The 25,784-nt window shown below is 40.5% G+C and overlaps 1 protein-coding gene across 1 annotated transcript in view; it reads right to left on the reverse strand.

The window, feature by feature from the left end:
* The window catches only part of T265_11321 (hypothetical protein), a gene marked incomplete at both ends in the record, with an annotated part of 35,703 nt that extends 12,474 nt beyond the window's left edge, over window positions 1-23,229 (reverse strand). Inside the window, 14 exons of the mRNA XM_009177946.1 lie at window positions 1,812-1,910; window positions 2,085-2,214; window positions 2,267-2,367; window positions 3,402-3,564; window positions 4,536-4,732; window positions 4,982-5,143; window positions 12,944-12,967; window positions 13,806-13,899; window positions 16,213-16,316; window positions 17,393-17,599; window positions 17,813-18,216; window positions 22,500-22,922; window positions 22,967-23,038; window positions 23,079-23,229. Of these exons, the coding sequence (XP_009176210.1) occupies window positions 1,812-1,910; window positions 2,085-2,214; window positions 2,267-2,367; window positions 3,402-3,564; window positions 4,536-4,732; window positions 4,982-5,143; window positions 12,944-12,967; window positions 13,806-13,899; window positions 16,213-16,316; window positions 17,393-17,599; window positions 17,813-18,216; window positions 22,500-22,922; window positions 22,967-23,038; window positions 23,079-23,154 (2,256 nt within the window). The remainder of the gene's footprint in view (window positions 1-1,811; window positions 1,911-2,084; window positions 2,215-2,266; window positions 2,368-3,401; window positions 3,565-4,535; window positions 4,733-4,981; window positions 5,144-12,943; window positions 12,968-13,805; window positions 13,900-16,212; window positions 16,317-17,392; window positions 17,600-17,812; window positions 18,217-22,499; window positions 22,923-22,966; window positions 23,039-23,078) is intronic.
* Window positions 23,230-25,784: the final 2,555 nt, after the last annotated feature.

Consider the following 25,784-nt stretch of genomic DNA (forward strand, 5'->3'; position numbering starts at 1 on the left):
TTTCTTGCATGGATGAAATTTTTCATTGGCGTCTAACGTTAACTCAATTTTAGGCTAAATAAAAAATATCGTTGTGATGTTATCTACACATATTTGACGACTTGCTAACCGTAGCCGGTGAAACATGAATATCCACATACTCCCAATTGAGGCATTCGGTTTCCAGACCGTTCAAAAGCAGATTGATTCTAAAGTCAGGTTTTCAAAGTATATAGGCCAACCACCCCTTCTCAGACAGTAGCACGGCCTCTCACATAATATTGAGGCGATAGCTGTAGATGTGTTCGGCAGTTGTGCCGTTAGTGTACTGTCTGCCAGTCCAGATGAGTGTCGCTTGTCGCCTGCACAGAGTAGCCCCTTAGCTAACACCGACAAGAGATAACACCGCGTATGGGTATACATCCACAATTCTCCTTCATAAGGGTCGAAGTTTATGGTGATGTACATCCAGTTATTTGTTTTCAGGGGACGGACTGTAAACAATTCAACCTGACCAGCTCGTCAGCCGATTTACTGGTTTCATGTTACAGTACACGATAGTAGTGAGCTGCTTAAGTGACTATATTTGGTCAAGCTTATTTAAGTTTCATTGCATTGTGGCGCTCGATACTACTTTGTACTGAAGCCAGCTTCAACTTTGGTACGGCGTCCTTCAGTTTTCTAATTCAGTGTCTTACAACGGTTACAATTTTAAGTTTTATGTAAATTCGAAACATTTGTCAGAATAGAACCAGTTTTTTTACTTCACGTGACCTATCCTACAAAACAGGACCTACCTGACATGAAATATCGGGTTAATAAGGCTGAAGGGCGTATCAAGATCCACAAAATACTTTAAAGTCTTCAGTGCTTACCATAGTCTTGTGACAAAAATATACAGGTGCCTAATTCTGCTATCATTATTGAGTGCGACAATCTTCGTGATTGCGATGATTGAGATAAGCAGGGGAAGTTTGAAGCCTAACATGGAAATCAGTAACACCTTCAGGAGAGAAGAAAGTTGATGCACGAATGGGCAGCAGCACTAGCGTTTTGAGATACTCACAACGTGAATAAAAACCCTAGACAGATCACTGCTGTCTTCGTCCCACTTGAAACTTTTCCAATAAAATTATTTCAGTTGTTCACTTGAACGTTACATTGTAAGTATATTGCCATAAATACCCACTTGTTGCTCACGAAGGATGCAGCTGAACTTTACACGGATTTTTTGTTCAAACTCTGCAGGTAAAAAGCTATGCTGAAACAACCCTATATTTTAAAGTTCCCCCGAATTAAAATATAGAGAAATATTCCGCAGAACTTGAGAAATGACCTAAACCAAGGATTCAGATGAACTGCAGTTGAGTCCCGCCTTAAACAACGCCGTACTCTGCAAGTGAATGTTTATAATCTCTACGTGCTATTCGGTGTGAACTTACGGGATCCGATTGACTGAAATTCTGAGGCCAGGTGCACACGGTGTAACTTATGAATGGGCTAAATAGGTAGTGGACAGCCTATGAGTTATTTCCTTCTTATGAGCTGATCAGAAATATATCTTGCGATCCTAGATATACTTCCGCTTGAACTTCCTGGCGGCTTATGTGCAGCAGACCCGGTGAAAGTTTATTATCAGTTTAAAATCAACTAAGTCTAAAGCCAACATCAGATTATTTTCCAAACGGGTCTTTATAATTAGAAACTTAGTTTCAGAAATAATTAATTTTAACAAAATGTAATTTTGTATGAGATTAATCGAAATTTGAATTAAATAGGTGAGTCTAGGACGTCTTCCGTGAAGAAAAAAGGCCTGTAAAATTTCTCCTTACCTTTAAGGTTTCATTAGAAAGTTGCAGTAAGTTGTTGAGTATCCAATGACGGACATTCGGTAAACTACTGAATATTTCCATGAGAGCATCTGATTCTAACTGAAAAAACAAAGGTACAGGAGGTTGCACGAAAGTTTTATTTAAACCATCACCTAAGTCATTTTTGAATCTTTGCCAATGAAAAAACCTTAGTTTTTTAACAGTGTGCATCCTTTTAAAAATTCTTGATAGTACACATGAAAGTATGTGTTCCACTTATTAAATTTAGCCTACCTGGATACAACCGGACAAATCTAAGTAGATGAGTGTTCGAAATCCAGCTGTTTCTTTTAAGTAAACACGACAAGCGCTCGACAATTTGACACAATTCGCCAGGATGAGATGTTCCAACACGTTGGGAGCACTGAAATAGATTTGGTGAGAGCTCACTGAAAAATTGGGGCACAGATACTTACGTGGCTATATATCTGACCGCACTGTCGGTGATTGGTGTACGTGAAAGATCGAGCTTCACGATGTCCCTGCATTCCCACATCAAATGCATGACGGCTTCATCCTAGAATAATTGATAATTATTTTTACATGGAAAGTACATTAAGTGAAAACGAAATGACGTTCACAGTTTCTGCAAAAAATACGGTTAAATGAAAGCAAAATGTTATAGTTCTAGGTTGTTTACTAAGGTCAGCACCTTAACGACGTCTAGCCAGGAAATTTACGTTAAAATCAACTGATCTACCGCCTCGGATAGGCCGACGTTTGATGTATCCATATAACTTCCCAGAACAGCTGGTCTGTTCCTACTAATTCGATAGCCATAAGATCTGTGTGTTCTAGGTGTCGAGCAGAATTATTACTATTTTCGGTAATACTATTGTTATTGTTATTGGTGGTCACAACCGAAGATAGCTACGGCTTTTGCAAAAGAATATTTTTTTGCGCTGCCGCGATCCAATACATTGTTCTGAAAAAAAGTTAATTTGCACGCATTATTGGTTGCTCAGTGTGAATGGAACTAACGCTTTGTGTAAAGCACTCGCACTGCAATAAAACCCACTTAAAAAATTACAGCCCCTCTAATGTACATGAAAGTTTGAGAAATAAGCGCACGTGAAAATATTAGTCATTCTTCGAAGCAAAAAATGCACTCAATTACCTAGTTCAATAGTTTTATGTGGCCATCCGTCTCTTACCCAATTTTATATACCACTGTCTCCAAAAAAGAGCAACAAAAAAATCCTCTCGCAAACAGTGACTTGTCAAATCGAAAATAACCGTTCCATTCAGGCCATGACAAGTGAAGTTAATCTTCAGGTGCTTTAACACAGAATACACAGCACTGTGCTTTTTTACAATCAGTAATGTTCTTTCGTTTTTTGCTTTGACAGTCTGCCAAATCAGATTGAAAAATACCGTTCCTACAACATGGGTTCAATCCCCACATTTGGAGTTGACTATTGGCTCTCGTTCTGATAATCTGTGCAGTCAACGTAAAAGCATCCATTTTAATACGATGGCGTTAAGTTCTATGTCCTCTTTCGCATTTAACCACAAGGTATATATTTACACACACAAAATCATTTTGCTTACCGTCAGCTGTTTGCAACAAGAGAGATTTACATCCTGCAGATGAACGCATGTTCCCAAGAAACGAAACCCTGCTTGGGTTAGCAAGTCACATCTGCTGAGATTAATGTACCGCAAGTAGACGCGGCGCTTTTTCAGGATTTTTGCCAGAATTTTGTCCTGTATTCTGCAACCGAAAAGAATAAACGGCTTACAGGGTAGTAAGCATTTGCGGAAGACACTTATACCCATTATAGCAGCTACGAGTGGGGAGGCTTTCATAGCACACTACATCCAAATTTGGGTGTAAAACATAGTGCTGACATGAGCGCTGACAATTTGAATACCAAAACAATGTGAATACTCTTCGCGCAGAACAGTCACTACATTTTCACGGCCAAAATCCAAATTGGTTGGTTTTATTGAATAGCCCACCAAAATGCTGTTAAACTGCATTTGGTGGTGCTCACTTCGAATGCTACCAATTGAGGTTATAATGATAAATTTATTTAAAATAGCTAATGATTTTCACGGCACAATTTTTCAGCGACTCAAGAGAATAAAAACTAACAGTATCCCATTGCTTTCCCAGCAAAATGCACAATCAATAGCTGTGTCCTACCACGGATCCATCGTCAAAAATGAGCGCATGTCGTGAAAAACCCCGCTGCGCTTCACACGAAACAAAACCTGAGAATTCTAAGCAACAATTTATCGTACATAACTCTCCGACGGACACAATTATGTGAACCTCAATGTGATTATTTTTGAAGCAGACTGCAGCTTGTTTGTAGTTGAAAGGAACCAAGTCCTGGAGGACACATAAGTGCTGTTCAGGTTTTGTGCCCGTGTCTCGTGTTCAACTTAATCCACCATTATACACAATAATTGTGTCGATTGATTTGCTAAACAATATTAGTTTGAAACTGAGCCGCAGATTTCATTTTGCAAGTAAAGCATTCCCGATGGAGCATCGATTTACAAGAATCTTTCAGAAAAACTATGTAATAAGATAAACAACCATTTGAGCTGAAGTAGCAGAATGAACTGTTTACGATCAAGAAGAGAGAGAAAAATTTTTTTTCCATGAGATCACTGCTTTTCCACACGGAGTTTTTCCACAGAACCGCAGCTGCCTTTAGCCCTTAATAAACTCACCGAGTTCGGAGGGATGATAGGTCAAGCCGATGATTGCTGTAGGACCTCTCTGCAATGCTCATCCAGTTGTGAGAAACTTGTGCAGCATGACCCACGTCGAACGGATTCAAATATTCAAAAATCTGGAAGAAATTAAAGCTCCATTTAAGAAAATAAATGATTAACTTGATAGCATAACCAAGCAACGTACGGTCGGACTACTGCGAAAGCCTAAAAACCTGAGCGTTGTTGAAGATAAGTGAAGTTAGCAATTGAAAAAAGACTAAAAAACTGTTCCTGACCGCTTCTGATACAAAGCGATAGGTTGAGTTCAAAGCACTCTTCCAAAAATCTCAAACCAAAGTAAGACGTTTTTTTTAAATGACGTACGCCACAAACCTAAATGAGTACAAGGAACTCCCAGATGATAGTTACCAGACTAACAAATTTCAACCCTCATCACTAACCTTTATTCTCAGATATTCAGGAAGTTTTTTTAAAGTGTCTCTGTAAGTAATTTTCGATCCGGGTAGAATTCCGCTTCCAGGGCGGAAGGATACATCGTCTTCATCCTGCAGTCCTCCGTGCACTGGGAGCTGAAAAACACCAGGGCGGACCGGTTTTGTTAGCTGATATTTTTTGAAGTATCAGTTCCGATCAAATCTTTAACCGTTTTGGTACAAATTTCACGTACGAATTCATGTCATTTCGACTTTTGACAAGAAATTGTTCTGTAATAATATAAACTACAGGCAATATTTATAGAAAAGTTAAAGATGATTTACACTTGACTTAAGTTTGAGCGACCTTATATTAGAGAATGCGTGTACACCTTGTCGGGTTCAACCTTATTTCTCCGATTAAATAACCCGATCAATTGAATTGAAGGTATTCTCTGGTTGATAACGGCGTGCAGCAGTTACCAGTGAAGCACAGGTTTTTCCACGGACATGATGAAACAAGCCACCGATCTCCCACATTGGCTACGATTATATCACTGCATCATATGAGTACCAGCAATGCTGAGGATAAGCTTGCGTGCCTTTTCAACGAAAATGCATATAGCTTGATTGTGATCTGTCTCCGCCAGTATTCAGTTCACTTTCCGTAATAGTAACCGCATTTTGTTTTAAGATGGAAGTCATTCTCGCAGCCCAATGACACCGTAGTCCACAGAGTAGAAGGGATATTCATTAAGTGCATTTTTACTCTGCTTACTATGTGTGCTCCATTACGAACAAAATGTTTGAATGGTTAACCCATTTGACTTAATTAATCCAGTTACTTGAGTAACCACTAGTGTTCGTTGAAATCAATGACATATATAATATTTCTCTTGAAGGACAGGTGACTAAGATTGGAGGCTTTTGGTAACTGGTTGTAGCAGAATAGATGAAAAGTGAAAATATCTCCTTTCAAAGATACACTGCCTATGACAAGAAACGGAACGTAAGTTTCGCTCTTTCTTCAGCATTTTTGCAAAGTTCCAAATATATCGGCCGAGTCCCATGGTTGCACAAAAACGCCATTAGTCGCAAGCAAATTCATAACTAAAGCAAAGCTGTTAACGTCGGACGGCTGCACTGAATTGCTGTTTAGCAAGAATGATGGGTTTTGTGGAAAACGGGACACGGATTTTAACAGTAAGTATCAAAAGACTACCTCTGAAGACAACCTATTGGCTTTTGAACACACTGCTCATCCGATTACTTGATTGATTACGGATTTCAATGCACTTCTAACTGACATATCACTCTCATTTTCACCAAACTTTCAAAGAGACATCACTGAACGCATAGGTGTGAATCGGTCGATTAACAACCGTCCATTCAAACCATTCAATTTCTCAGGAAGGTAGGTCTAGGCGCTCATAACACAAAGTCAAAAATCTCTCCCCGTACAGCTGACATTACGAGTGAGTGTTTTTTCATACATCATATCCGGCAGCTAATGTGAAGTTTTGAACTTTCCAACTTACGCCACCAATATCTAGTGATTTAACAAGTCCGACAGAACAAGTGTACATGGATTGGTGTATCGCACTGTTAGTAGTTAGCTGATCCGGTAAATCCGAAGGCTGGAGAATCAGTCAACATACCCGCTGTTGACCTGTCTGCACACTTATGCCTGAGAAATTATGGCCGTGCTCTTGCGGTACTGGAGTGTGAAGGCAAACATACAAGTCCATTAAGAGTGCAAAATCGGGCCGTGAAACTGAACGCCGTTAACAAGTTTGAAAAACTAGCATTGTGACGTTCGTTCGATGTTTACAAACGCCGATTTCTCCTAACTAAATGCTTGAAAAAAATTGTCAACCAACTCGAAATGACTGAGTTAGAATGTCTGACACAATTGTTCAGTTGATTCTTGTGGGTTCCTCAAATTTCTGCATTCTTCATTGTTCATAAAAAGGTGCAGATGACCCGTTCATCAGTGGAGAGCACATTAGGTTAGAGTGCATGCATCTACGAGAATTTATATACACTGATGGAGGCGAAGTCTGAAGTTAAAATATATTTTTCTTCATAGCCACACCACTCTCGTTTGAACGGCCGTGTTCCTGTTCTCGCGTAATTATGAACAAACATACCTATCCCGCAAAACCCAAAATCAAAATGTATTTCTTGTCGTTTACTTGACGCGAATATTTTACGGAAGGCCAGCGATTTTGTTGCTCCAGGCAGGTTTTAAATTAAGTGCTTTTAAATGTAACACAGTACACAACGTGTATCCTGTAATATCAACAGGAACTACTCAGCCTATGTACAATGCACTAAGCAACTTGAAGGCTTTGACCAGGATTGTGGTTGAACTTTTGGAGGTGTGCGTGCTATGTGTTTCGCCCCATTATAAACACTGACCAAATAATCGAAGCAGCGCGGTAGTGCTTTCATCCTTGTCAAGCCTAGGTGTCCAAAATATAAGCCATTCGGCCACACACCATGATTCAATCCACCACAGCAGTGTAATTGCGCCGACATTATATGTACTTGAGATTCACTTTTCTGGATGTACTGAATCGCTTTCTACTTATAAGTGGAGTACACCACGCTGTAGACACGTGGAAGTTAAAAAAAGACTTGCAGAAGACAATGACAAACACTAACAGTTATCGCGTCAGACGGTATAACAAATCTGGCGTGAAGTTCAGGTGCATAAGTACATTGGACGAAAATTTGCCCATTTGTTCAGATGGTCAGGCACTCGTCTGACAATTTTCAGGCAAACTTTCGTTCGCTTAGCATGTACTTGAAGATTTCGCTCCAAGATGCAATCGCTTGTTTGTCACTGGTTCTTCACAATTCTGCTGTCCGAATATCATTGCCTCCTGATTTGATCCTGTGGTGGTGAATAGACATGAGTTTTTGGGAGCACATCCATTTTGCTGTAATATCGGAGCATGTTGCCGTGGTCAAAACAAAGATTGCAATGTACCAGTTGATGGCTCATCTGAAAAAAAAACATCTGGCTGCTCTGTAATGATCCCGGAATTCTTCGGTGTTTCTGGACTTTCTGGAGTTTTCTGAGGAACTTCCAGCTATAAAACTGTAAATCACTTTACGCCGTCTTGAGGGTTCTTATTAGGTGTTCAGAATGTGGCAAAAGCACGGGAGTTACTTAGCTCTGGAGATTATTTATTATTTGTTTATTTATTTATTTGTTCTCCTCGGACTTTTGTGTTCTTTTCATTCTCACCTTTATTTGTATACTCAGATGAGCCTGTTAGATGACACTCGAACAATCGCCTGTCAAATGCACTGCTTACGTCCACTTCGTTTCCGGAACGTTCTTGCAAAATCGGGAGCTACTAAAGTTATCTGTTTACTAGTTTAAAAAGAAGTTCGGTCAGAGATATATAATTTTACTATATTCTTTATTACGGCTAAGGCAAAATCCATCTTCCTCTTAATGGCAAATCTATGGACACTAATCAGTAAAACGCCGCGAATGTTAAAAAGGTAACAAACGAGTCTAAACGATCTAAATGCCTGGCAGATTATTCTTTTAGGTAAATGTTTACTTTCTCTCTATCTAACGGACATTCCTCATCATCACGATTGTTTAACCTAGCATGACGATCACAAGGGATGGATCGGTTATTTATTAGCAGATGACAGATTTCTCTGGGGTTGATTCCCTCTTGTAATGGTAGAAATAGAGATGTACTAATTTCCTCCTGTGAATATCTTCTAATTTTCCGTTATTTCAATAATCTTTGGAATACGTACTTTGAATCTTTCCTTAAGTTCTCGAGCATCTCTGGCGGCCTTTCTCCATTTTCGGACACATAATTTCATGCAGTTGTCCTCATGCACTTGACGGATTCGAGAAATTGCGACTAAATAAACAAACAAAAAACCATTAGGGCTGGCCTTAGAGAGGAGAAGACATCAACAATCTGGTGTAAAGGTTAACTGTGGGTAAATGTCTACACCGAGCTGAATTGGCCGGAGAACTGAGCACTAGAGAGGACTGCTAGAAAAGGATTTCCGCTGATGACGGTATTTTTGTCTTTTGCTTCCTGTGTAAGGAAAAGTATACGGGAATTCTGAAATTAGGCTTTCACAAGAGAAGAAATTCAGTAATTTGTACAATAGTAGAATTTCTTATGATAGGCCTGTAGATGACTCCATCTGGTTCACAGCCATCCAATTCCACGCAAGGACTAATGTAGTCAGCTTCTTACAACAAGCATTGGTAAGCAACTTTTTCACGAACGAATATATCGTGTTCCAGAACTACGGCAGCAGTGAGCCGTAGATGCTTCATATAAGTTTTATCGGGTTAGTTACCTATCTTAAAATATAGCCTAGTGTAGCTGCGAAACACCGAGTAAACTCATCAGAACATGGATAGGGAATGAGCAGCAGAAACACGCTTGTCAATTCAGTTGACTGTGTCTGATCGAAAAATACCTGAGTTCAACCTTTGTTTTCTCAGTGCACAATATGCCAAATGTGAATGTTACTCCTACCAAAAAAATAAGGCTTACTTTTTACTCGAGGTTTACGGACTACCATATATGTGGTAATCTCAAAATCCAGTCACTAACTTCTGGCATCACAGTCTTTACAGTTATTATTGTTTACTAAGTGAAAAATCAAATAAATTCGTAGAATGTCGGTGGTCAAGTCGATCTTACCTGCTCTTCTTTTGGAGATGTTGCTTGCCCAATTCGACCACGCATCAAAACCATTTTTGAGTATCCGAAGGTTACGAAATTTGTTCGCTTTCAGTATCATCGTCTGTTTTTGAATTAGGCGAGCCGCTTTAATGCGAACAAATTGTCTCAGCGCTCTGAAATGTTGGTCATGTAGGGGAAAATTAGATTTAGGGAGAGTCACTTGATCTTGAACACGATTTTGCCCTAATAATTAGTATTACTTAGCATATAGTTTTACATGGGATATTGGTACATACAGTTAAATTTACGGTATTCCCATCCAAGGAAATGTGGTCCCTATGGATACACTGCAAAGGTCTTTATCATCGGCAACAACCTGTACAAGCTACAAACATCACGACCCAAAATCCTTTTTTCTTGTCGGGTATTCTTCCTAGGAGGGTTGCCTTGAACAAGCAAGAATGCCGCAACTTCTGTTCTGGAGATGAATTTTTGATTGTGGTGTCAGATAAAAAGACGTCAATTTCTCACTTCTCACTAAACTTATAGAGTGACATTCATTATTGACTATTCGTACTCACATTGGTATTCGTTTATCCCTATGAACAAGCATTGTGCTGTTACTACTGCTGGCTAGAAACCAGATGATCTGGCAATTTCAAGATCATGGTTAAAGTTGTTTGGAGTTTGTACAATTTTGGATACGACTTTAAGAATATATCCTGCACAGGAAGGACGGACAAATGAGGCTGAAGTGAATTTTCGAGTTTTAACTCGGATAACTATCCCCCAACGACTGTCAATCCATAGGCGATATCATTCGTTGAGCGCATGCAATTCCCTTGTGTCTCGACAAATGTATACGCCCAGGATCATGTCTGATAAGCATTCGCTAACCAATGATGTAGCAGCGGGGATTTGCAAAATTCTTGATGACTGCGTTTTATACCATGCTGTAGGTGAATAGTATGTTGACGCAACAATAATACTTTTGGAATAAAACTTAAGCAAGTCAAGAAAAAGAATTCCTCTAGGTAAATAAACCGCATGTTTTTATTCAAGCCTTGAAATTCTGCGCCTAAAAAATCGGGCGAAGTGCTTCTCAGATTCGCACAAATCAGTTGCTACCGTCAAAATTAGTTACGTTCAACAGACTCAAATAATGTCTGAAATATACGACTTGGTGTCCGACTAGTCCTCTGTACATAAGTGACAGAAATACTTCTGGAACCAATAAACATGCATTAGAACTTACCAAACTATCTCGAGAAGCAATGTCCATGAATAATCACTAGTGCATTCAATGGACTTACTGGAAGCATTTCTTCAACAAGTTCTGGTTGAATGTGTGACATGCCTTGACGAACATCTCAGATGTTGGCTGAAATGTTGAACGTTGTGCGGGAAATGTAACTCGCTGTGCACTAGACTTCCGTAAAATTGGAGCAGCGCATACTACAATGATTGAGACAAGTGCTTTGCCAACCAGACTACGAAACACCCGAAGTCTGAATGTCTACAGTTTAGGCTGGTCTGGCGGATCCAACAGCTGAACGGGAATTGGATAACTTTGTGCTGGGACATAACCTCATAAGCAGCTGCGCTATCGGTTATTCTTGGGGCCTAATCATTCATTTTCGAGGGAGAGTTAGCCGTGAAATAAAGTAAGACCAGTATGGCTTATTCATTTAGCAAATTATAACAGAAACCAGTGGTTTCATTAGCCCGGAAATTACACAAGATCCTTCTCATCGGTCCCTGGATAGGTGACTCGCTGATGCATATCAGTGTCACGCTAGAACTGGTCAGCTGTTTTATTTAATTAGCTCATTATCTGACAAGAGAACTGAGCTAATCCCTGGTTAATTTTTATTCAACTTTTCAATAACTGGTGACTAGTTAGGTTGAAAATGGTTAGGGTTCCTGCTATCGTCAACGGAGTTCTCCCTTCGTAACTCCATATGTCACTACCATTAAACACAGTCAGATAAACAAGCTTTTAAGACTGCATTTAGCCAATATGTGATTTTTCCTCTCCACAGTATTCTATTTGGTAAAATATCCACCAAAAATTGGCCTTGAAAACTATTGGGTTTAAGGCTAGAGTTTGTGATTTTCCAGCAGTTTGTTTTGTCAAAGTAAAAAAATACGTTGGCATAATGTTAACCGGACTAACTCACCTCTGGGTGAGCATTCCGGAAAGGATAAGTGGAGAATGTATCTTGATAACCCCCCCCCCTCCATAAAAAAGTGCGGTGTCACTATTCATGAAGCTGTGCTGATCTCTTGCCCCATTCAGCGAGAAATTGATACCCTTACGGGGAGTTCAACAATGAGATTAAACGAGTTTCAGAAGTGTTCCTTGATGTGACAGGTCTCTCATTGGTGGCCAGATTGTTCATTACACAACAGGGATGCCGTGCTTGACTCCACCTAACTACCGGTATGTATTTAGATGTTTACCTTCAAAATTTGGAATCCACGGTTGGCGACGGTTTTTCGCACGAAAAAGTGCTTATCAAACTAGTTTCATCGGAATAAGTCGTTTTCAGACAGCTTTCGAAGACAGCATTTCTCAACATCCCTATTGCGTCGACTTTAGATCGTTTCCTCAGGGAAAAGCGAGTAAAGATCAAAACAAGAGGGTCTGCTACAGCAGACCAATGCTATCCCTTCAGATACGGAGGCTATTTCGTGCAGAAATATAGTGGCTTTCCGATGCATTTAAATGATCGACAGCAACCGTTGAAGCCTACCAATTGGTTACAGTTAAAAGCGTGCTAAACCATGTTTGTGTTCTTTGGCTTATAAAAAATGTCACTCTGAACTTCTGCACTGGTTTTTCGTCTCCATTCATCAGGTGAATTTGTCACGACTTTCATTGAAGAAGGAGACTGGTCTAGTGTACGACATGTCGATCGGTTGAAGTAGACATGTTGTAGTTCCACCTCATTACCTCTGAAACTCCTAAAACCGTCTACAAGTTGCTATCACTTAAGTGCGTACGCACCTGAACCAGTTTATACAGATGGCTTTTCTGGAGCAATTTGTCATTGAAAATCAGTATGTGATTGACCCAAACGTAAACGTACACGTCTAACCTTGAGTTATGTCTCGGACAAGCCTCCGTAAGTTTTCATAACGTTGGATAGGAAGTACACGTTGGGCCTGGTGATTCAGATAGTTTAACCTCATTGAGCTATTGATAACAAGGACGCAACAGAAACATCAACCCAATGGTTTCGAAAACGTAAAGGCCAGGGATATGGAATGAGGAAAGCATACATCGTTTTTATAGGCTCACCTGGTAGCGATCATTGGGCGAAATCTGAAAAGTTATGAACACAAACTTGAATATCGCAAATAGGTTAGTTTCGTTTCTCATTGTCAATAGTTATGCTTCACTGCAAACAAATGTCTTAAGCAAGTTAGTAGGTCAGTGTAATTTCAACTAAAATTCCGTTCAGTAGATGAAGGCAGTTCATGCTGAAAAACCGAGAAGCACTGTACAGCAGCTTCTCCTTTTTAATCAAGGAATCCATATCAAGTGGTCACGTGCTAACTGGTTTCTTGAGTCACTACTCTCAAGTGGAAGATGGTGCTACCAGTATAAGCAACGTCCAGTTTCCCAACACTGCTTAACAGCCAACAGTGACCAAATGGTTGAGCATTCAAACTATTTGTCGAGAGGTCACTGGCAGGAAATTTCCTGGAGCTCAACTAGGTGACCACTGTTGATTATAATCAATAACGATGAAGCAACTGTACAATGCCTCTCGGTTTTTCAGCAAAGATTAATCTCACTTGCAGGAAAAATCCCAATTAAAAATTATCAGATCTGGTCGTCGGTCTGTTTGTTGAGCTGGGCAGTATAGTTGTAAACTTTGTGCTAGTCTGGGTGAATGTGAATGGAAATAAATTTCCACGCCGCACTCACTAACAGCGCATTGATAATGTGCATTTGGTGGCGAAAAATTATGTGCAACTAAATTATTCGAGTAGCCGAGCAAACCATTTGGCATCATTGTGCATTACTGACATTCACTTCAGTTGCATTGCAAAATTTCTTCACAGCGCCGACCATATTCAGATAGGATAAGCGTATTCGAACAGAAGGCAAGCTTATCAATTCAGTGATTAATAAGATACGTTCGTACAGAACTTACGTCGTCAATTCTAGCGTTCATAAACCATTGTCGGAACAAATCTTGTGCGACGAACGGATGCTGTGGTCGCATCCTTGGATCAATAAACGAGTCCCTGAAATACAGATGTCTATGATACTTCTCAGTTTCACTACACAACCTAGTGAAACTTTACTTTTAGAAGATGTGTTGACGAACAGGGCTTGAAAATAATGCAGATATTCCCTAATCCAGGTGATTGTAGGTGACGCTGTTTTATTCGCTTTTTCTGTTTTTCTAACCAGTCCTACATCTGACAATCAATTTCACAAGCAGCATTGTTGAGTCTGTTGTCGATAGTTTGTAGCTTTGTTGGCATTGTCACTTCGATCGACCCTAATAACTTTCATAAATCCCCATAATCAATTCCAGGGCGGTCTGTCTACTGCAATGGGCTGTATATTAGAGGGTAGATTTGGGCAAATATTTTCAAGTTCACTTTTACTGCCAGATTTGCTGGCCTCCTACTGTGAGTAGAAGTTCAAAATTCGAGAAATATGGCAACTGTCAGCTGTTCCTTCAACCAAGGCTATCTGCAGTAAATATGGTTCTAGATAGGACGAAGATATTCGTTGCCAGACTCAGAAGGTCCACAAAAAACCCCAAGAAGCAACATTCTAGCATTTTTTCCGATATATTTTCATAAGTAACCTGCAACTTGCGGTATTACAGCAAGTGGCGAGAACTGACACCCGAATATTTAATCGATCGTGTAAGAATAATTTACATGAATTTGTAAAATACTCGGGAAAATAGGGAGTGTGCAACCTGGCCTGTGTCAATTGTTGACCTATCCAGAAAGACATTCAACTATTACCAAATATGCTGAATGGTCTATCGCGATAGCTGTCGGTCTTCGCAAAAGATCTGATACGAAACTGCACACCCGGCTGTCCCAATGCTTTGACGAAAATTTGACCCGGTCCATCAAAAGTCAAGTAAACCCGCTTCATCCCCAACGGCTTAGCAGTGTTGGATTAGCGTTTGAAGGTGTACAGTTCATCTTTCACTTTATCTTAATCTAATTCCGTCGCGTTTTATTTCATATTCCTAAACAAACTACAAATGTTCTGTCCACTTGCAGTTTTCTGCAGACAGACGCTGCCCAACCAATACGAAGGCAGGAAAAAGAATGTCCCTCCATTAATGGACTATACATTTAGGGGATGCCAACCTTTGTGGCTATACATACTAGACCAGCACAATGAAAGTTCTAGTATATCGTTGAAACGATCCGGTAATTTTCAAAAGGGAAGTTGACGACAAAGCTATTTTCCTCTTACCGGTGATCACCAGCAGATTTTAAGCCATTGACAGTGGTGAATAGTACTGGGTTTTTGCTGCGTTTGGTCTGTGCTTGCGTGAATCCACTAAATGACGCTTTCTCAAAAACGATAATGAAGTTCCTTGAAATGCTTGAAAGTTTTCACAAATTTCATCCACCCTACCTCTGGCCTTTTGTCATGGAGGCATGTACAGGCCTTAGTGTTGGGACCTACCACGCAAACAGCGATTATGATACAGAGCTCAGTCGTTTCCTCAGGATAAAATGCAACGACTGTTTGTCACGTTCCAATGCTCATCAGAAGCAGACCAGTACCCATCGATATGGAGTACAATGATCATCCGGCGTGGCCTTAGCTACACATCTGTCGGCATGTAATCGTACAGGGAACCAGTTACACATTGCGATTTATGTGTTGTTTGAATTCCATCCAATGTCGTATGGAACGACTGCTAGAATTGCAGTTTAATGGGAAATCCAACACCCCACTGTGACTTCAAGTTAGGTCGAAATAACTTCATGAATGGCTATTTTAGTGGCAGGGTATGCGGACAACACTGATAGTCATTGTAGGTCTGTCTTAGTGTTTCCGGTGTTGGCATTGGGCGCAACCTTGCAAGATACCTGTACGATATATATGATATCAATTCAGGTGAATGAAATCCAAAATAGGCTGTAGGATTTTGGATGGGATGCTGATGAATAAGTTGGCAACATTCATTCCAATCCGGAATTTTTGGATACCATGAGGTCTTGAGAAGGACTTTTGTGACTTGAATGAGTGGTACGTTAAGCATTCTGCAGTAATTGGCGACAACTTCATAGTAGTTTATAAAGAGGGAGGGAAACGGGTTAGAATACCTTTGTTACTCAATTGTAAGACGAATAGTAACATTAGTGGACTGACCTTAGAATCGAAAGAGGGCCATAAGGTATAAAATAACCGTCACGTAACTAAAACTCTTCAGATTTCTCGGTCAGCAACCAACCAAAAGTCGGTTTTTATCGATGAAAGGTAATAATGTAAAAATAATAAATTAAAAAAATCGGTTTGGGTGTTGGATTTTCAGCGCTACATTTGCGCAGCATTTATATAGCACTCACCAGCGCACATTCTCATTTCCAATATCATATACTTTCCCCAACTTCTCCACAATCCATACTCGAGGTGCTTCTGGAACCATTACGGCCAGGCCACTGACCAAAGCCTAGAGAATCCAATAGCCGAAATGAGCGAAGGTACATGTCAAGCGTCGTGAACAAATTTATTGACTGCAAAAATAAGACCTCAGATATTTAATACCCGCATTTCTCAGCAAAAAAATCAAACACAGAGAGGCCGTATCCACTAGCATATTAACTGGTCGTTATATGAGACTATCCTCGAAGAATTCTGTTTGTGATCTGCCAGTCACTTACGTAACGTTTATGTATATCACTGATACCGGAATATAGTAAACGAAGTATGCATTCAGAGTAGGCTCAGTGGTAATTTTCAAGAAAAGGTTTTGGAGTAAACAACGAATTTCTGACTCAGTGCATTAGCGTCCTATCGACTTGGAAACAGTCAGAAATGAAAGGGTATTACACCGCAGATCAGTTATTACAAAAAAACATTAAAACGACAGGTGACTGATGCCAACGAAACCCTGTTAGGTTGGTTAAGCAAACATGTACTTATGGCCAAATTTAGGGGGTACAATTCTAATCATCGCTTGCTGGGTCATTAGCTTGTGTGATTATGGCTTGGTTAGGTAAGCAATAAACGTCTGACAAATGTGATTTATTCACACGTTTTGAGATTGTAAAGGTGAATGACAACGCCCCCAGCTGCACTCAGTATCTTTTGTTTCATACCTGAGAATATTTACTGAAGTATTGGGGATATAGTTTAAAAATTTTTTACTATGGTTCGCGCAAGCCAGTGCCCGAGTTTGGTATGTTAAATGTTGCCGCTCCTTCATTATCCATCACACTGATACGTACGGCCTTATCCAGTATGCTGGACGTCATGCTGTTTCAGTCAGTCAGTCAATCAGTCAGCCGGCAGATCCCAGAGAATTTATCTTGAAAGGTTGAAGACAACGGCATGAAAGCCCACATTGGTATGCCTTTAAAAAAATGCAACATTGCATTTTGATTAATGAATGTCGAAACCGAAAGACTGTATGATGAGGCGTCCATTCATCCTCCACTTGGGATGTCATTAGTACTATCACTAATATCAATATTAATGTTAAAACCCCAAGTTTGAGTACTGATGCATCTCATTTGGCGTACCTACCGAATCTGCAACTAAGGTATGTAATGGCACACGAAAAAGAGCACTCAGCAAAACCCCTGAATAACTTTTCCTATCGTGTGTTTGTTTCACAATACTTACCTCGAATACATTGTATAAATAGTTGTCATCCACGTACTTGATAAGTAACGGATCCTTAGTGGCTGGATGCATTGTCTCTAAAAATTTCAAAGTTGCCCAAGTTAACTTCTAAGGGTAATATTTGCTGTATGTAAGAAGCCAGTTGACGTTGAAATTTTTTATTTATATATGATATGCATGGTACACCATGGTTTCATCATTTGGCTTCGTAATTCACCTTTCACACCTAAAGTGGACTGAGCAAGCACGACCTCATCATATTTTTGTAGATTTATCCTGAGGTAATGGATTCACCAAACCGGACTCAATTTCTTCGAATACCGTATGTATGTCCACGTCTGCATGTATGTGGACGAGGTTTGATGCGTAGTACTCGTACAACTGCTCCTTGTGGGCAGCAAACATGGCCAGTTTGGATCCTATCACACACTCTCGATCCTGAGGATTCTGAAGCATTTGTCCCGACAGATCGTCGTCAAGTGGCCTGTTTGACAGATGAAAACGTTGCCCAGTTACCGGATCGATTCGCCGGCCAGTAAGTCTTTCGGCTGCACAGATATGTGAGATATCCAGAGCAAACACCCGATTTGGTGTCAAGTCCTCAGCGTCCAGAAGCTCAGCCTGTTGTTTGCTCCGAGGGTAGCCGTGGAGAATCCAGCCCCGTGTAGTGCAGTCGGGTTGTGTCAGTCGTGATTTTACTGTCTCCACAACAATCGAATCGGGAACTAGATGAAAAAATGAAATGACATGAAAAAATGATCTCATTTGAAGCTGTCTGAAATGCTTTGGTTGTGATTAGTATAAAAAAGGCACAATGTGCATGACAGGTTGTTTTCCCTATTATCAGAGAACTTTAGAGATTTTTATGCAGATTCCATCCCTTCAGCAATGTTAGTCTATTCCAAAAGCGAAAGAGCTATGGAGCCTTGTACATTCATTAGTAACCACTAACAGTACCCACCCTAAGTTCCTTAAAAGGGGTTCGAACTCGCAACTTTCCAGTTAGTGGGTTATGCACAGACCACGCAGCCATGAGCAGTACCACTCGGTCAACCAACAGAATGGATAACTTGTACTGTATCAGGATATATCATCATTCGTCCTTTAACGACGCAATTCCCGTCGGGCGGTTATCTTTTCGTTAGCTGTCGAGTGATGACGGAAGATTCATACGAACTGAGGTTCCTTCCCCTTCTGAAGGGACTACTTGTTGATAGTATGAATATTTTGATGGGGATTTCCATTCCACTTGCTAATTACACACACTGCCAATAAGCCAGTCATGGCGGGATGGCCAAATGTGCAGTTGCTAACCGGATTCCCCGCAATGTTGGTGATTCTTGACAGTAGTAAAATATGGACTAACCGAATCTGCGAGCTGAAATCTCTCCTAAAATAATCTACTTTTCGTACAGATTGCAGATGCTTCGGGTATTCAAATAATATGGGCATAGAGCGATGGTACAATCTTTTGGACAGTTATTTATTTCTGGCAAAGCCCCGTTAAAAATAATGTATCGACCGCTAGTTGAATTGTGAGGCAGCGCCAGGAAATACACGGAGTAATGAAGATTTGCGCAAACCATGAGTCCAGTAAATATTTTCCCACTCTTCATTCAGTTCGATAAGCGTGAAGCCAAATAATCAAAATGCCTAATTTTTGAGCAGTCTGAGATTAGTTGGATATGGATAGAACACCATTTAGAGAAAAGCGTGCCGAACAGTATCTCAGAACGAATGCCAGAACCTAATATCAGTCTTTCCATGGTGCCGTTCAAACATTCTGAGGAGGGGTCTCATGGGAAGTATACGCCAAATGGGGGTTGGTTTACTTCTTAAAAACATTTGTAATCGCATATCGGTATACCAGTTCACCAAACGTTGCGGAAGAATTCTCCAGAATTTTGAAAATGAACCCACTTATTCAGGTAAGCTCTGAGTGCTTTTACGTCGGGTTACGGTCGCACAAAACAAGTCGTATTTCATCCACCAGTTATTCGCAGAAATACTCATTTAGGAGAAAGCAGTTGACGGCTTTGGATCAGAGATCCAGTGATTCTGGGAGAAATTCGTTGGTGGGCCGTAAACAGATACGCTTTGAAACTTTGCTTTCGCTAAAACAGATGAACTCACAGCGCCAGTTATTTCACTGTTTTTCACGCCCTATTATAGTGGTACAGGGACTTAGGTAAGAAATTATTGAGAAACTACTGGGCAAGTGGGATTCTGACGACTAGTTAATAACACCCGTTTCGAGGTAATTTTATATACAGTTAGTCCTTGTTAAGAGACAATATCAAAAGATGGAACAACAGGATTTCCTTCTGAGATGATGCTTACTGCCGAGCTTTGCTTCAAGATACCGCTGTGATGGTTGGGCAGTCTTGAAAGCGGCCTCCTCAAACAGGGACCGAAAGAATTAAAACATTGTAATAATAACATGCAGTAACATGCAATCTCAAACTAAAATATTGTTTGATGATGGTACACCATTCTTATTTGTTTCATCATCAATCGGATCCTTTAAGTAGTTATGCGGACTCGATAGTGCTTTAAACAGCCTTGGGTTGAGTGTTGTCTAACTGCAGCCTTTTTCGCCACTTTCGGCTCACTCACAGGAAACCACCTCCCAAGGAATAACGGATTTTACCAGAATAATATATGGGATATTTGATTTAAGGGCAATGCCCTTGGTGTTATCCTGCACAAAGTATTGATGAACCTGGAAGGTATCCTGTGTACTAATTTACTTTTATTTGAAGTGCAAGCTAATAATTGTTATACCGTCTTTTGGAGGTCTTAGAGGTAACACATAATAGATCTTGCGCAGATCTTATCCATTATATATGTATTGCTACAAGCCTACACAACAGTTTCCTATCATCCTTTGGGCTACAATTAACTTTGGTTCTGCTGACATGTGGCAGAGGATTTCCTCCAAATTAACCCCACTCGTCCGTTCTATAGATGCCTGCCTACTTTGCAGCTTTAAGGTGATGACGACGCCGGTCATTTTATCTTTTTTACCAGATATATATATATATATAATATACACCTAGATTTGGTTGAATTGGCGGACATCTAGCACGTATGACACCAAAGTTACCGAGCTGCCAACTACTTTTTTTGCATCCGTTCCGGACGGTGATAGCACAAGTTTGGCACATCCCACCGTACACTTTGAAACTCCCCCCACTTTGCGTGGAAACGAAAACGATCGTGTTTTACACTGACGCAGAGCATAATTTCCATGGGTCCATGTATTAAGTTTGGCACATTTGCTCCCACAATTATCCTTCTCCTTAGCTTTCATATTTTCTATCCATCGCAACGCATTTTTAGTCGTGACTGACTAATGGTGATGTGGGTTTACAAAGCGGACCATTTCAAGCAAAAAGTTTTGACAAACGTCGTTTATGGATTCACATCCTGCATACACCATGATCGGATAATTAACTGAACTAAGGGATAGCGATCTGTGCGATGATCAAATTTGTAAACCTCACGAAGTGACCATCCAAAGGTTCAACTCGCATTAATAAGCAATCATTAGAAAATAATGTCATATTACAATGAAAGTCTTGAACTTATGTTATGAGCAGTAGAGCAGTATACTTTTATTCGGATAAAGGCTAATTCAGCTATAAAGTCAAATAATGCTTGATCGTTCCTGACAAAAAAGAATTCTAGTAGGGTTGCAGAACCATTAGCCGGGTCCTCCCGTTTGCAATTCCTCACATTCAACATGCACGTCAACAACAAAGATAAATTAGATTGACAGTTCATCGGTTTGGGAAAGCGGTACAGATAACTTCCACACAGTACTATTGTGGCTCTTCTGGATTCATACACCGGATGGGATTTTGATTTTTTAAATTATCTACGCCCTCCAAGGATGCACAGAGGGTTTAAAATAAGCCCAGCGGAAACTCTACCATGAAAATGTGGCATTTTGCTCATTGGGGGAGGGATAATTTGCATGTATTTAGTTAAATTTTGGCGAAAGAGACTGGTTAAGTTAACGGAACTTCGGGCTAATAATGGTCCATCTGGGGCACTCTTTCAGTATCGAGATGCTGTGCAATTCAATGTACACACCAATCGCTTAACTTCGCAGTTTTGTACATGGCTAAATATGACCCCGTGTCTGCGCTACATTGCAGAGAATACCTACCCCAAAAATGAATTCATATAATAGTGTGGCTGTGTGTGAATAAAGGATCGATGCACCAATGAAAAATCCTTCACAGACAAACTCAGTAGAGCAAACATAAATATTTGGGGAGCATACAAACTTGTGCTAAAACAAATGATTGCGTGTTTTCTAAAGCAATATGGAACACTAAGAATTAATTGTACCAGTCCAGGAGCAATGGAACACATTCATTTACAAACAAATTTGGTTTTGCGAGAGACTACTCCACATTCAATTGCCTGGAAACATTACAAACGATAGACTCAAATGGGTTCCAGCTCGCAAACTTCGTGCAATTTAGGTTCATATGGAACATAAGGGTGAAGGGAACTTGGAGACCGCACCTACCTGACGAGCCCCAAGAAGGGCGGAAACGGTCGTGTGCTGTCTAAGAATTTTCAGCAACCTCAAGAGTGGGGCATTACGTAGATACTACTCTTTTTATTTCATTTATGGTTCATGATCCAACATTCCAGGCTTGTCATCCTCGGGAAATCGATTCATTGTCTTTTGCTCCTGACATCTTTGCACGCGATTTCGCAACTTGTGTTAGGTGTGCTGATTCAGAAAAAACGACACATTTATTTCCAACAAACAGGCATTTGTGCTGAAATCCGACAGCATGGTGAAGGAGTGCCTCTTCACACAGCACATTTTACAAAGGACCCATGAAATTGAGAATATGTATTGTTCTTCGTAATTTTTTTTCTAAGTTTTCAGGAAGGAAAATTTGATTTTGTCACCGGATTAAGGCCGCAGGTCTGCTAAGTGGTTTACTTCAACTTAAAGCCGCACCATTGAGCGTAAACTTACCTGCCATATTTCTTGCCACGTAACTCTTCATTGCTTTGCCACGAAGGGAAGCAGAAGCGATCTCCTGATTAATCAAAGCACTGCAGTCCACAGGTACCAAGCCATATTTGCCAGCCAGCAGCTTTGCCTGCGTTTTACGTCCGGAACCTACATATCCAAGCAACAAGATTCGTGGAGTTCTTAGGGCCAAGCTTCGGGGTGGTTGTGCCACGTATGCCAATACACTCGCATACACATCAGTCAGCGGTTGATCTGCGTTAAACATCCGAGCCGATGTGGCGTAGATTTGCTGCAAAACAAAATTCTCACGTTTGTATGCTTCAATCTTTTCCCTAAGCTCGTTCGGAGAGAAGTCCGGATGCGGAATCAATCGATTTTCTACCTGGAGGTTCGGAGGAGGCTTCATCAACAGGTGATAGCTTTCTAAAAGTTGCAATCGTTTGACCATTAGGTAAAGATTCACTTACCCCCAGTCTCCGGATCGATACGATTTCCGCTATGCCGTTCTATCAGCGCTTCCACTGGAGCCTCAAGAAAAACTAGTGTGATTCTGGTTATCGTTAATAAATCACTGCTTACCTGTATAGTCTGGAAAAATGCCCTCCCATCTGAGCGCTTTGGCCTGGTTTTCGGTGACTGGGAAACCAACAATCATATATCCCCTACTTTCACAGTCCGACTCCTTCAATCGTTTTTTGAGTGCAAGCGCAAGCTCTTTGGGTGTTGTCTCCTGTAAATCATGTAGGCATTCCATTTTATTTTACAGCCAAGCATTGCACAAAATTTAGAATGAACACAATACTTCTTTTATTCAGTTTGTAATGTTCATTTTAATTACAACGCGTCCAGTGCCTAAACATAATTCTTTTCAATTGCTTCTACAGTGCAGAACCAACAATAAAACCAACTAGAATTCCACACAAAACCGATGAGACCATATTAATTCCGCCACACCACCTTAATGATATCACTTGGAATATTATCGCTGATGGGTTTGTCCAGCTCATTATATGTTACACCATCGTGTCCCCTCGGTACAGAGGGGTTCCCTTCTCAGTGGTTCCCATAAATTTGTTTATGGTTTTATGGCACATCAAATGATGTCACAATCTTCAGACCATTCTCAAATGAGCATGAATATTTCGGCAAAGATATGCCTGGCTTTGTCATCAGACAAATAGTTAATAAGGACACCTGAACAAAGACTATCTACCACTGTGCCAGTGTGTGTTCGATTTTATTAGCCACCTTGATCCGCCCTTCTCAACAGCTGGTCTTTCGATAAAAATGACGCTTTCGCTACCGCATCCCAAAGTATGAACAGCAAAAACCCTGCAATTGAGTTTTTTGCACAATAAGAGATCGACAAATGGTGTTTTCTGAGCAGGAGGAAGAAAAAATGCCACCGGCATTTTCCATCAGGATGGCATTCTCTAAGAAAATGGGGTATGAAAAACACAAACTGCTCGGCCGAAAGCTCGGTTGCACCAAAGATGCAATCATCATTTTCAATCTTGGGTCGTTTTGATCATATAGTTGTCACCTACTTGCACATATTATCATTATTTATCATTTGCCTGAAAATCGTCATCGAAAAAATTACACCATTGTAAGTCACAGATAATTCGCCGCTTTAAGAACGTAACTGATTTAAAATATTTTCGCATAGTGACTGTCTGGAATGAGAAGAAGCAGAAGCATGGTGCCGGTGAATATTCCCTTGCCAATATCTCAGCCCTACGTGCAATTGGTGGTGATCTCGATTTTTTGGTGTGCCAGCCAATGATCATTTTTTATCGAGGGATCTGCTTTCCCCAGTCCGCCAATGCCATTATCGAACTGGAACGTCCTAAGATCACAGTCAGTGACTGGTATTTGCTTGCCATTGTGTGCTCTCTGCGTACTTACGACACTCATACGTGGTATATGGCGCTAAGTATACATTCCTGCCATTGAATCTCACACCAGACCCGATATGACGGAAACTGTACCTAAAGTGCCACTCCTGACTGCGCTAGCGTTTACCGCACCTTAAAGAGCATTCATCATTGTTTGTCCTTTCCTCGGTTGTTGGTCTTTACACGCTTGTTCCCCAAACATTCCCAAACACTGTTATCAAATATTCTTACATACGCTGAGATTCATCTTGTCTGACTGGTATTGTTGTTGACATGACTTCGAAAGAGACGATCCTCCCTTTTTGTCTAATAGTCTTCTGTAGCCCATCCACATTCATCGCCTGCACTTACTTTCTATGTCTGTGATCGTGCAGTTTAAAAAATAAACGATGGCCTACTACAACAGTTGTAAGGTATTCACACATCCAGATACTCATTCGGGCAGTCTGGCTAGAAACCCATAACAAGAACGCTACTGACGTTATATGCCGGGACAATTTTCAACATCTCTAATCATGCACAGGTGTAATCACGCGCACCGCACCCTGATAGAGAAGTTGCAAAGACAGTACCCGAAATTTTTGGAATATGTTTAATGTTGAAGGCTCGGCTCGTCTTACTAATAAGTGGCCAAGAAAACCAGCGCTCTCTTTATTGAACAGTGATTTGACGTGCGCAATACATGGTTTAGCCTTCGCCATTTCTAGTGCTGAACGGACATCTCGATTAGATTACCCATTAGACAACCGAACATGCGGTTTTGTTTGTTTAACTGCAGATTCGATGGAACCATTTTCGAAATGTTAAAAAAGGCAAAAACCAAAAATTTGCCGTTTTTCTGGAAATCCAAAAGCAATTCGTAAGCACGTCATTAGGTAGTCTGCTGCCAATGCATCTTTTTTGCACTTTAAAACTTTTTCGGCGTTAAACACGCTTCAACCTTGTTTCGATGAACTTGAAATACGTGGCCGTACACAGTTGCATGAACTATTTATTATTTTTTGGCGATCTTTTATTCCCCCTATTATGCCAGATAACTTATATGCAAAGTTGACTTAGTTAAATGGATAGTTAGTTTTCAAACCTATAGAAGTCGCAGTAATATTGCTACATCTGGAAGGTCCCTCATCACCTAGATGAAGTTATTAACAGACAGTCAGTTTTTAGCAAACTCTAACGACAAGCTTGCAATTTTCGAAAGTGCTCTGACTCAGACACAGGCTACCAGAATGATCCACTTTTTGTCTACATGTCCACAGATCATTTCAATTTAGGTATGCAATTTTAAGATGTCCAGAAGACCATAAAAGTAGCATTTGGGGGGGGGGGTACTTTGGTATTGTTCACCTTGGCTAGCAAGACTAGATGTCAAACAATAATGTACTTG

The sequence above is a fragment of the Opisthorchis viverrini genome (genome assembly GCF_000715545.1).
Source record: "Opisthorchis viverrini unplaced genomic scaffold opera_v5_475, whole genome shotgun sequence".
Taxonomy (NCBI): domain Eukaryota; kingdom Metazoa; phylum Platyhelminthes; class Trematoda; order Opisthorchiida; family Opisthorchiidae; genus Opisthorchis; species Opisthorchis viverrini.